This window comes from Portunus trituberculatus, chromosome 42, assembly GCF_017591435.1.
Source record: "Portunus trituberculatus isolate SZX2019 chromosome 42, ASM1759143v1, whole genome shotgun sequence".
In the NCBI taxonomy this organism is placed as follows: Eukaryota; Metazoa; Arthropoda; class Malacostraca; order Decapoda; family Portunidae; genus Portunus; species Portunus trituberculatus.
Window position 1 is genome coordinate 20,344,993 of NC_059296.1, and position 12,918 is coordinate 20,357,910.

General features: G+C 40.4%; 1 protein-coding gene across 20 annotated transcripts in view; it reads right to left on the reverse strand.

The window, feature by feature from the left end:
* The window catches only part of LOC123517719 (multiple C2 and transmembrane domain-containing protein-like), a 638,372-nt gene that overhangs the window by 58,377 nt on the left and 567,077 nt on the right, over window positions 1-12,918 (reverse strand). For all 20 annotated transcript variants that reach the window (XR_006678551.1, XR_006678552.1, XM_045278096.1 and 17 more), the window contains 2 exons: window positions 8,643-8,829; window positions 7,782-7,978 (listed from right to left, as the gene is read on the reverse strand). Coding sequence is in view for 18 of the 20 variants with exons in the window: in XM_045278096.1 (XP_045134031.1) it covers window positions 7,782-7,978; window positions 8,643-8,829 (384 nt within the window). In the remaining 2 variants the exon portion in view is untranslated. The remainder of the gene's footprint in view (window positions 1-7,781; window positions 7,979-8,642; window positions 8,830-12,918) is intronic.

Consider the following 12,918-nt stretch of genomic DNA (forward strand, 5'->3'; position numbering starts at 1 on the left):
TGTGTGTAATTCACTGTTTGATCTGCTGCAGTCTCTGACGAGACAGCCAGACGTTACCCTACGCAACGAGCTCAGAGCTCATTATTTCCGATCTTGGAATAGGTATGAGACCAGGCACACACCGGGACAACAAGGTCACAACTCCTTGATTTACATCCTGTACCTACTCACTGCTAGGTGAACAGGGACTACACGTGAAAGGAGACACACCCAAATATCTCCACCCGGCCGGGGAATCGAACCCCGGTCATCTGGCTTGTGAAGCCAGCGCTCTAACCACTGAGCTATCGGGCCGTGTGTGTGTGTGTGTGTGTGTGTATTTACCTAATTGTAACATACGGGAAAAGAGCTATGCTCGTGTTGTCCCGTCTCCATATCTATTAATGTCCAGCTTTTTCTTAAAATCATGAATATTCCTTGCGTTGACCACTTCCACGTCTAAACTATTCCATGCTTCCACCCTTCTATGAGGGAAGCTATATTTTTTCACATCTCTCCTATAAGTGGCCATTTTTAGTTTTTTCCCATGCCCTCTCGACATTCTTTCATTCCACATACACAGATCTTCCCTATCCATTTTTTCCATGCCAATCATCACTCTATATATTGCTATCAGGTCTCCCCTTTCTCTTCTGTTTTCCAGGGTCGGAAGTTGCATTCTTTTCAGTCTGTCTTCATAAGTCAAATCTCTTAAGTCAGGCACCATTTTTGTTGCAGCCCTCTGTACTTTCTCTAGTTTCCTTATGTGTTTCTTTAAGTTCGGAGCCTCTTTAAGTTCAAGCCTCGGTCTTATCATTGCAGTAATTATTTTCTTCATCGTGTGTGTGTGTGTGTGTGTGTGTGTGTGTGTGTGTGTGTGTGTGTGTGTGTGTGTGTGTGTGTGTGTGTGTGTGTGTGTGTTTCACTGTTTGATCTGCTGCAGTCTCTGACGAGACAGCCAGACGTTACCCTATGGAGCGAGCTCAGAGCTCATTATTTCCGATCTTCGGATAGGCCTGAGACCAGGCACACACCACACACCGGGACAACAAGGTCTCAACTCCTCGATTTACATCCCGTACCTACTCACTGCTAGGTGAACAAGGGCTACACGTGAAAGGAGACACACCCAAATATCTCCACCCGGCCGGGGAATCGAACCCTGGTCCTCTGGCTTGTGAAGCCAGCGCTCTAACCACTGAGCTACCGGGTGTATGTGTGTGTGTGTGTGTGTGTGTGTGTGTGTGTGTGTGTGTGTGTGTGTGTGTGTGTGTGTGTGTGTGTATTTACCTAGTTGCAGTTTTACACGGCTTGGGCTTTACGCTCGTGTGGCCCCGTCTCCATACATACACTCATCCAATTTTTCTTTAAAACTATGCACACTCATTGCTGACACCACTCAAACTGTTCCACGTCTCAACACATCTTTGCGGGAAACTATATTTTTTTACATCTCTCAGACATCTTCCTTTTCTCAGCTTTTTACTATGCGATCTTGTGCTTCGAATGTCATATTCTTCTCTCAGGATCAGTTTCTCATTATCCACTTGATCCATTTCATTAATCAATTTATAAACTTGTATCAGGTCTCCTCTCTCCATTCTCTGTTCCAAGGTTGGTAGATCTTTAGTCTCTCCTCATATGTTATGTCATCCCTTCAAATTGTGGAACCATTCTTGTAGCCATTTTTTGTAGTCTCTCCAGCTTCCTTATGTGTTTCTTTTTATGGGGGGTCCACACTACTCCTGCATATTCCAATCTGCATCTTATTATAGTACTTATCAATTTCTTCATCATTTCTTTGTCCACGTAGTGAAATGCTATTCCAATATTCCTTAGCAAATTATATGTCTCTCTGAAAATTCTATCAATATGGCTTACCGGTTGATTATTTTCTTCCATTGTCACTCCCAAATCCTTTTCCTTTTTTTACTTTCTCCAGTTCTACTCCATCTCCCATCTTATAGATTCCCACTGGTCGTCTTTCACTCTTAACCATTTCCATGACATGGCTTTTGTCCATATTGAAATCCATATCCCATTTTTTACTCCATTCCCAGATCTTATTTAGGTCTTCCTGCAGTATTTCACAATCCTCTTTATGTTTTATAACTGCACAGTTTCGCATCATCTGCAAACAGATTTATGTCGCTGTTCACTCCTTCTGGTATGTCGTTTATATATATGAGAAAAAGTATTGGCGCCAATACTGACCCCTGTGGCACTCCGCTTTCTACTGCTCTCCACTTGGACTTCATATCTTTAACTACCGTCCTTATTTCTCTCCCCCTCAAATAATTTTCCATTCATCTCAATGTGCTTCCTTTTAAACCACCCTTCTCCTCTAACTTCCACAGTAACCTTGCATGTGGAACTTTAACAAATGCCTTTTTTAAATCCAAATAAATACAATCAACCCATCCCTCTCTTTCTCTTGTACTCTATCAAATATTCTAGAGTAGAAACTCAGTAAATTTGTTACACACGACCGACTTTTTCTAAAACCAAATTAGCTATTTGATAATAATTTGTTGTCTTCAAGGAACTCGATCCATTGTTTCTTTATTACTCTTACAGACATCTTGCATATTACACTAGTTAGTGATACCGGTCTGTAATTTAAGGGTTCTTCCTTCCTTCCACTTTTATATATGGGAACCACCTCAGCTCTTTTCCATTCTACTGGTACTGTTCTATTTTCTATTCAGCATTTTATGATGTATATAGGACTTGCTAGTTCTTCCCTACATTCTTTCAATATTCTATCTGAGACTTCATCTGGTCCCATTGTCTTCTCTTCAATAACTCTTTTATTTCAAGCTTGGTTACTTTAATCTCTTTCATATAGACGGGCTCTCTATTACCCTGTGGCCTTTCAAATTTGGATTCCTTAGTAAAGACCTCCTGAAATTTACTATTTAACAGTTCTGCCATACCTTTTGGGTCTTCACCATCCCATTCTCTCCTTTTAACCTTTCTATTGTTTCTTTTTGTCTTATTTTCCCATTGATGAATCTGTAGAATCATTTCGGTTGCTCCTTACATTTTTCGACAATGTCCTTTTCATAGTTCCTCTCCTCTTCCTTCCTCACTTTAACATATTCATTTCTCGCTGTCTTGAAGTTTTCCTTATTTACTGCATTTCTATTTCTCCTCCACCTTTTCCATGTTCCATCTCTTTTCTCCTTTGCCCTGGCACACCTTGCGTTAAACCAATCTTTCTTTCCTTCTTCTTTGGGTCTATATTTCAGGACATATTCCCTGACTCCTGTTTTGTATATTTCCAAAAATTAGTTATATTTCTCTTGCACCGCCTCAGAGTTTTCCATCTCCTCCCAGTTAGTGTATTTGAAGTAGTTCTTGAGATTCTCAATATCAGCCTTTTTGTAATTTAAACTGTCTCCTTTGTATGATTCGTCTCTATCATCTTTTCCATCTTCTATATCCATTTCTAATATTACATGGTCACTCTTTCCCAACGGGCACTTATATCTTATATCATCGTTAATTTGTACACTCCTTGTAAAAAAACCAGGTCCAATCTCGCCGGCTCGTCGTTTCCTCTGTGTTTTCCTTTATTCTTTGGTCCATCATACTACCTATCATTAAGTTCAGGAATCTTTCTCCCCCAGGCTTCTTCCCCCATATCACTTTCATAATTTTCCCAGTCCATTTCTTTACAGTTGAAGTCTCCTACTAATATCACTTTTCTCCTTTCTTTAATGATTCTCATTAGACTCCTTATTGTGTCACCTATCATGTCTTTATATTCTTGATTTGTCCATGAATTTGTTTTTGGTGGCAAATATGCTCCAATGATTGTTAACTCTTTTTTTTATTAATATGCATCTTCATATACAGTATTTCTGCCTTTCCTTCCCCATATTCCACATGGTTTACCACCATCTCTTTCCTTAACATTATCATGACTCCTCCTCCTCCTTTACTGCCTCTGTCATTCCTCCATACATTATATCTATTATCTATGTCTATTTTGATTGCCTCATTTAGTTTTTTTTTCAGCCAGGCATACAATATCCAGTTTTTCTTTATGTAATCTTTTAATTCTAATTTAGTTGATAGAACCCCGTCTATGTTCGTATACATCATTTTTAGTTTCTTGCCCTTATCACTTTTAGTTAAACTTGCTCCACTGTTTCCTCTTCCTTCTCTATTATATACCATTTCCTTATCCTGTCTCCTAGAATTCTCCCAAAAAAAAAAGCCTTTTTCTCCTCCTCTAACCTTTCATTATTTTTTTTCCCTTACTGCTGCCGCCAGTTCGTTGTATCTCTTCCTTTCTTCCTCATTTCTATTTTTCCTTATGTGTGTGTGTGTGTGTGTGTGTGTGTGTGTGTGTGTGTGTGTGTGTGTGTGTGTGTGTTTCACTATTTGATCTGCTGCAGTCTCTGACGAGACAGCCAGACGTTACCCTACAGAACGAGCTCAGAGCTCATTATTTCCGATCTTCGGATAGGCCTGAGACCAAACACACACCACACAACTCCTCGATTTACATCCCGTACCTATTCACTGCTAGGTGAACAGGGGCTACACGTGAAAGGAGACACACCAAAATATCTCCACCCAGCCGGGGAATCGAACCCCAGTCCTCGGGCTTGTGAAGCCAGCGCTCTAACCACTGAGCTACCGTGTGTGTGTGTGTGTGTGTGTGTGTGTGTGTGTGTGTGTGTGTGTGTGTGTGTGTGTGTGTGTGTGTGTTTCACTGTTTGATCTGCTGCAGTCTCTGACGAGACAGCCAGACGTTACCCTACGGAACGAGCTCAGAGCTCATTATTTCCAATCTTCGGATAGGCCTGAGACCAGGCACACACCACACACTGGGACAACAAGGTCACAACTCCTCGATTTACATCCCGTACCTACTCACTGCTAGTTGAACAGGGGCTACACGTGAAAGGAGACACCCAAATATCTCCACCCGCCAAATCGAACCCGTCCTCTGGCTTGTGAAGCCAGCGCTCTAACCACTGAGCTACTGGGTGTGTGTGTGTGTGTGTGTGTGTGTGTGTGTGTGTGTGTGTGTGTGTGTGTGTGTGTGTGTTTACCTAGTTGTAGTTTTAGAAGGCCTGGACTTTATGCTCGTGTGGCTCCGTCTCCATATCTACACTTATCCAATCTTTCTTTAAAACTATGCACTCTCATTGCAGACACTACTTCTTCATTCAAACTGTTCCACGTCTCAACACATCTTTGCAGGAAACTATACTTTTTAATATCTCTTAGACATCTTCCCTTCCTCAGTTTCTTACTATATGATCTTGTGCTTTGACTGGCATATTCTTCTCTCAGAATCAGATACTCATTGTCCACTTGGTCCATTCTGTTGATCAATTTATAAACTTGTATGAGATCCCCTCTCTCCCTTCTCTGTTCCAATGTTGGAAGATCCATAGCCTTTAGTCTCTCCTATGTTATCCCTTCAAGTTCTGGGACCATTCTTGTAGCCATTTTTTTAAGTCTCTCCAGCTTCCTTATGTGTTTCTTTTTGTGAGGGGTCCACACTACTCCTGCATATTTCAATCTGGGTACTTATCAGTTTCTTCATCATTTCTTTGTCCATGTAGTGAAATGCTATTCCAATGTTCCTTAACAAATTATATGATTATTTTCTTCCATTGTCACTCCCAAATCCTTTTCCTTTTTTTACTTTCTCCAGTTCTACTCCATCTTCCATCTTATAGATTCCCACTGGTCGTCTTTCACTCTTTCCCATTTCCATGACATGGCTTTTGTCCACATTGAATTCCATCTCCCTTTTTACTCCATTCCCAGATCTTATTTAGGTCTTCTTGCAGTATTTCACAATCCTCTTTTTGTTTTATAACTCTGCAGTTTCGCATCATCCACAAACAGACCTATGTGTGTGTGTGTATTTACCTAGTTGTAGTTTTACAGGGTGTGTGTGTGTGTGCGCACATACATAAATCTGGTTCCCAATATTCTATATCTGCCATCAACAAGTATTATCTAATACATAGAAGGAATATGAAAATCTTACATAATATAAATTTCCAGCACATGCAGCTGTTGAAGGAACTGAAATAGTCTGTATTCTGGAAAATCCTAAATAAATCAACAGAAGCTATACAAGTATTGCTAGTGTGTCTGAATCACTTTAGTCCCTTTGGGACCCACAAGTTTGTTACATTTCATCTGAAAACAATATCTTTTTACAATTATTTGTGTTAAAAATTGCATTTTGCACAAGGGAATTCAGCAGAAAGGATGCTACTGAAAGATGGAAGTTGCTCCTCTCAAGGCAATGAATACTTACATTCTCTTTGTTTCTGGGATCTGGTCCAAACATGAATCTCCACCACTATCACAAATTGTACTGTTACTTTAACTTACCATATTTCATGGCTTACAAGATGCATGGGCTCATAAGACACACCCACTTTTGGCAGACATTGGAGAGAAAAAAAAAAAAAAAAAACTGAGCAGATGTATGATCTGAATATGAAGTGAAGGATTTCACCTGATATTTGAAGACTTGCATACATTTAGATCATTATTAGATCCCAATATTTTGCATTTAAAAACAATGATATTTGCTAGTAAGCTACATACCAGTCCTGCCGTGATTTGTGAGATGTAAACATATATCTGGCATATGGCATTAGCAGTGAATGTGTGTGTGTGTGTGTGTGTGTGTGTGTGTGTGTGTGTGTGTGTGTGTGTGTGTGTGTGTGTGTGTGTGTGTGTGTGTGTGTGTGTGTGTGTGTGTGTAATTCACTGTTTGATCTGCTGCAGTCTCTGACGAGACAGCCAGACGTTACCCTACGGAACGAGCTCAGAGCTCATTGTTTCCGATCTTCGGATAGGCCTGAGACCAGGCACACACCACACACCGGGACAACAAGGTCACAACTCCTCGATTTACATCCCATACCTACTCACTGCTAGGTAAACAGGGGCTACACGTGAAAGGAGACACACCCAAATATCTCCACCCGGCCAATCGAACCCGGTCATCTGGCTTGTAAGCCAGTGCTCTCACCACTGAGCTACCGGGCCGTGTGTGTGTGTGTGTGTGTGTGTGTGTGTGTGTGTGTGTGTGTGTGTGTGTGTGTGTGTGTGTGTGAGAGAGAGAGAGAGAGAGAGAGAGAGAGAGAGAGAGAGAGAGAGAGAGAGAGAGAGAGAGAGAGAGAGAGAGAGAGAGAGAGAGAGAGAGAGAGAGAGAGAGAGAGACTACAAGGCTAATGATCATAGTTTTTTCTACCATTTTTTACATGTATGTAAGATAAGAATATTACAAGATAGGTGCAGGTTTAATTGTATGAAGTGTGTCTTACCTCAAGTAGTAATGGCATAACACTATAGAACAATGAAGCATGCCTGTGTCAAGATCAAGATTATCAACACTGACCACATTTGTTTTGGTTCATATGATGGTCACTTGGCAAAATCTTCCTGACTGGTGTCATTCTATGTGAATTTCCAGTAAGTATGATCAATTATATATTGGTACCTTGAAAGAAAGAGTTATCTTGTGGTGCAGTACCTATCATCACTTTGTTTACATCTGCAAAGATGTCTTAGGTTTGATCTTTGAGCCTCATTTGCCACCAACCACTGTCTCAATAGTGAACCTTGACCTCATAGGATGCAAGGTAATTTCCTGAGACTTTTTTTGAAAAAGGTGCATCTTATGAACCATCAAATATGATAATTTACATTATACTTGTGTGAGAATCATAAAATTAAGGAGTTTGTAATGAGCAAATTTTCCATCTGTGCCACTACTACAAATGTCCTAAAGTATCAGAATGTCTTACAAGTTGAATATCTTATTCCAGCTTGGAGAAAGTGTCTTGTACTCCGTCTGTGTCTGGAGACGATCATTGACCAACTCTAACACACAGAATGGGTCACTCTTGCCTCCAATATCTGCAGAGGCAAGGCCCTGTGCCCGGAATACCTTCACCCTCAAGTACCCAACGTCTTTCACATTTTGCAGCGTTCTGGTCCATTTCTGAAAGAAGAGAGAGTCAATCTACACTCCATAGGCCAACTGTATCTCATAAGTGCACAGACACTGAAGAAAGAATCACAGCAATGGAAATCTATAAATCTAAATCATCTTAATTTTCTATTTATCTGTTTTCAAAGAAATGTAAAAATTCTTGGCACAATGTATTGAGACATAAGTGATCACCAGTCTTGGTAGTACTGCTCCTAAATAGTTTTGCTCCTCTGTTAAGTAAATTTCTTTCCTTGTAACTCCTACCATGAGTTTCTTCCTTCATGAGGCTTTATTATTTTCTTTGGGTAGGAATCCATAGAAGATCCATATAGTACATTTATTTCTAACTCATATTCTTCTCAAAGGCTTTTCATTGTTGCCATTTACTGTAATGACTTGTTCTGGAACACTAAGAAACTGACCTAGAAAAAAACAGCCACAGAAAATGAAGCAGCTATAAACTTCACCAAAGCCTTAAAGACTCTTGACTGTCAGCAACTCAGCCAAACGTGACCACCAAGCCACAAGTGATGCTGGTATTCCTTCACCGTCCACCAATATGACAGAACATCCAACAGGAAGAAAATTTCATCAAACTGCATGACATAATGAGAAATGTTTTCTATCAAACAGTATGTCCATTATGAGTAGAATAAATTTAATTATGACTTACATAACTGGCAGCTATGTTTGCAAGTTCCTTGGGGTTATCATCAAAGGAGTGGAGGTCTGATATGGTTTCAGAAGAAGTGATGCCAGAGATTGTGAGGAGGATGAAGACGGAGCCAGCACCCTTGTCAAGTGGTGCCCAGATATGATGGGTCTTCTCCTTTTCATACTTGGAGATGTCCAGTACGCATCTGTGTGGGGACAGAATCAAGGTTATTTCCAGTACTCAGGGTCATGCAGTACAGTGAACTGGGTGCTAATATTATCATGTAATAATCCTACCTTGAATTACAAACTAATATTTGATTATGGTTCATTAGGAAATATAGTGTAATTCTCTTATCCAAGAAAAAAATAACCAAAATACTATGTAATGCGTTAAAAACTAATACTACTTCAAAGAAAATGTAAAAAGAACAGCATAAAGGTGCATTTACATCAAGCAAATCAAACTGATTCAATTCATGAAGAACCAACATGATTCAACAATTGTGTTGATTCTCCACACTAGTTTCAATGTAATAACTGTTTACACTAGGCAAAGCGAGTCAACTCAAATCATGCTGATTCATGGCAATTCAGAATCAGCATTTTTTTATCAGTCAAGGTGATTCAGCCAAGGAGTAAGTACCATGCTTGTGGACTTTCTAATCAATTTAGTAAGAGAATAATGTGTGCCAAAATCATGTACATGTATTGTATTGAACCAATTTAGCACTTCCCTTTGCATTTCTTTTATGTACATCAAACCTTCATGTATTAGTCTTTGGTGGCACATATACAACTATGGTACTCCTTTTTCCCTCCCACTGGCCCTAATTGTTATGCTTAAAACCTCTGCCAGCCTATCTCCATACTGTACCTCCTCCACGTATCTATCCTCTCTAGTTATCAGTGTGTGTGTGTGTGTGTGTGTGTGTGTGTGTAATTCACTGTTTGATCTGCTGCAGTCTCTGCCACTCCCTGAGACAGCCAGCTTTTCTCACTTCTAAACTCCCCATCATGTTCTTGATCTCCTCCACAGTTACCTCCTTCATAATCCCTTTCTGTTCCATTACCAGTGGTTTGTCAAAAGCAGTCTCCTTTGTGAATACCTTCCAAAGCATCCATTCATAGCCTCTGCCATTTCCTGGATCTTCACGAGCTCAGAGCTCATTATTTCCGATCTTTAATCCGTCTTTTCCTTCTCCACCTCTTCCATGCATCCTCTTTTCTTGTTCTAGCCTTTTCACATCTATCGTTAAACCAGTCCTGCTTTCCAACTTCTCTATGTTGTCTTATTGGTACTTTTTCTCACCTTCTTTGTATATTTTTATAAATTCCTTCCACTTTTCATTTGCTCCTTAGCACTCTTGAATTTCATCAATTTGTCTCTTGAAAGAATTTCTTTAATTGCATGATCACTCTTTGTGTGTGTGTGTGTGTGTGTCACTGTTTGATCTGCTGCAGTCTCTGACGAGACAGACAGCCAGATCATGGAACGAGCTCAGAGCTCATTATTTCCGATCTTCGGATAGGCCTGAGACCAGGCACACATCACACACCGGGACAACAAGGGCACAACTCCTCGATTTACATCCCGTACCTACTCACTGCTAGGTGAACAGGGGCTACACGTGAAAGGAGACACACCCAAATATCTCCACCCGACCGGGGAATCGAACCCCGGTCCTCTGGCTTGTGAAGCCAGCGCTCTAACCACTGAGCTACCAGGCCGTGTGTGTGTGTGTGTGTGTATTTACCTAGTTTTAATTTTACAGGGCCTGGGCTTTACGCTCGTTTCCATATCTACACTTATCCAATTTTTCTTTAAAACTATGCACACTCATAGCTGACACCACTTCCTCACTCAAACTGTTCCAAGTCTCAACACATCTTTGCAGGAAACTATATTTTTTAACATCTCTCAGACATCTTCCCTTCCTCAGTTTTTTACTGTGCGATCTTAAGCTTCGAATGTCATATTCTTCTCTCAGAATCAGTTTCTCATTATCCACTTGATCCATTCCGTTAATCAATTTATAAACTTGTATCAGATCCCTTCTCTCCCTTCTCTGTTCCAGGGTTGGTAGATCCATAGTCTAGTCTCTCCTCATATGTCATCCCTTCAAATTCTGGAACCATTCTTGTAGCCATTTTTTGTAGTCTCTCCAACTTCCTTATGTGTTTCTTTTTATGGGGGTTCCACACAACTCCTGCATATTCCAATATGCGTCTTATTATAGTACTTATCAATTTCTTCATCATTTCTTTGTCCATGTAGTGAAATGTCAATCCAATATTCCTTAGCAAATTATATGTCTCTGAAAATTCTATCAATATGGCTTACTGGTTGATTGTTTTCTTCCATCATCACTCCCAAGTCCTTTCCCTTTTTTACTTTCTCTAGTTCTACTCCATCTCCCATCTTATAGATTCCCACTGGTCATCTTTCACTTTTAACCATTTCCATGACATGGTTTTTGTCCACATTGAATTCCATCTCCCACTTTTTACTCCATTTCCAGATCTTATTTAGGTCTTCCTGCAGTATTTCGCAATCCTCTTTTTGCTTTATAACTCTGCACAGTTTCGCATTGTCCGCAAACAGAATTATGTAGCTGTTCACTCCCTCTGGTATGTCGTTTATATATATGAGAAAAAGTATTGGCACCAATACTGACCCCTGTGGCACTCCGCTTTCTACTGCTCTCCACTTGGACTTCATATTTTTAACTACTGTCCTTATTTCTCTCCTCCTCAAATAATTTTCCATCCATCTCAATGTGCTTCCTTTTAAGCCACCCTTTTGCTCTAACTTCCACAGTAATCTTTCATGTGGCACTTTATCAAACGTCTTTTTTAAAATCCAAATAAATACAGTCAATCCATCCCTCTCTCTCCTCTACTCCATCAACTATTCTAGAGTAGAAACTCAGTAAATTTCTTACACACGACCGACCTTTTCTAAAACCAAATTGGCTATTTGATAATAATTTGTTGTCTTCAAGGAACTCGATCCATTGTTTCTTTATTACTCTTTCACACATCTTGCATATTACACTAGTTAGTGATACCGGTCTGTAATTTAAAGGTTCTTCCTTCCTTCCTTTCTTAAACATATATGGGAACCACCTCAGCTCTTTTCCATTCTACTGGTACTGTTTCATTTTCTATTGACCATTTTATGAAGTTTTATGATGTTTTATGTTGTTATATTTACCTAGTTGTATTTACCTAAGTATGTGTGTGTGTGTTTCACTGTTTGATCTGCTGCAGTCTCTGACGAGACAGCCAGACATTACCCTACGGAACGAGCTCAGAGCTCATTATTTCCAATCTTCGGATAGGCCTGAGAACAGGCACACACCACACACCAGGACAACAAGGTCACAACTCCTCGATTTACATCCCATACCTACTCACGGTTAGGTGAACAGGGGCTATACGTGAAAGGAGACACACCCAAACATCTTCATCCGGCAGGGGAATTGAACCCCGGTCCTATGGCTTATGAAGCCAGCGCTCTAACCACTGAGCTACCTGTGTGTGTGTGTGTGTGTGTGTGTACCTAATTGTATTTACCTAATTGTAACATACGGAAAAGAGCTATGCTCGTGTTGTCCCGTCTCCATATCTATTAATGTCCAGCTTTTTCTTAAAATCATGAATATTCCTTGCGTTGACCACTTCCACGCCTAAACTATTCCATGCTTCCACCCTTCTATGAGGGAAGCTATATTTTTTCACATCTCTCCTATAAGTGGCCATTTTTAGTTTTTTCCCATGCCCTCTCGACATTCTTCCATTCCACATATGTGTGTGTGTGTGTGTGTGTGTGTGTGTGTGTGTGTGTGTGTGTAATTCATTCATTCACCACAGTTGGTTGCCTTACCCATTACAGAGCAAGCTCAGAGCTCATATACCATTCTTCAGGTAGGACTGAGACCACAACACACTCCACACACCTGAGAAGCAAGGCCACAACCCCTCGAGTTACATCCTGTACCTACTTGCTGTTAGGTGAACAGGGGCTACACATTAAGAGGCTTGCCCATTTACCTCATCACGCCTGGGACTCAAACCCAATCCTTCTCAGATGTGAGCTCTGTATGCTAACCACTACACTATGCAGCGTGTATTTACCTAGTTTGCATAGTTGTATTGTACAGGGTTCGAGCAGGGCTCATAGTGTCCTGTCTCCGTGGCTCCATTTATCCAATTTTTCCTTGAAGTTATGCACATTATGTGCTATAACAACTTCATTATTCAATGCTTTCCACTTTTCCATCATTCTCTGT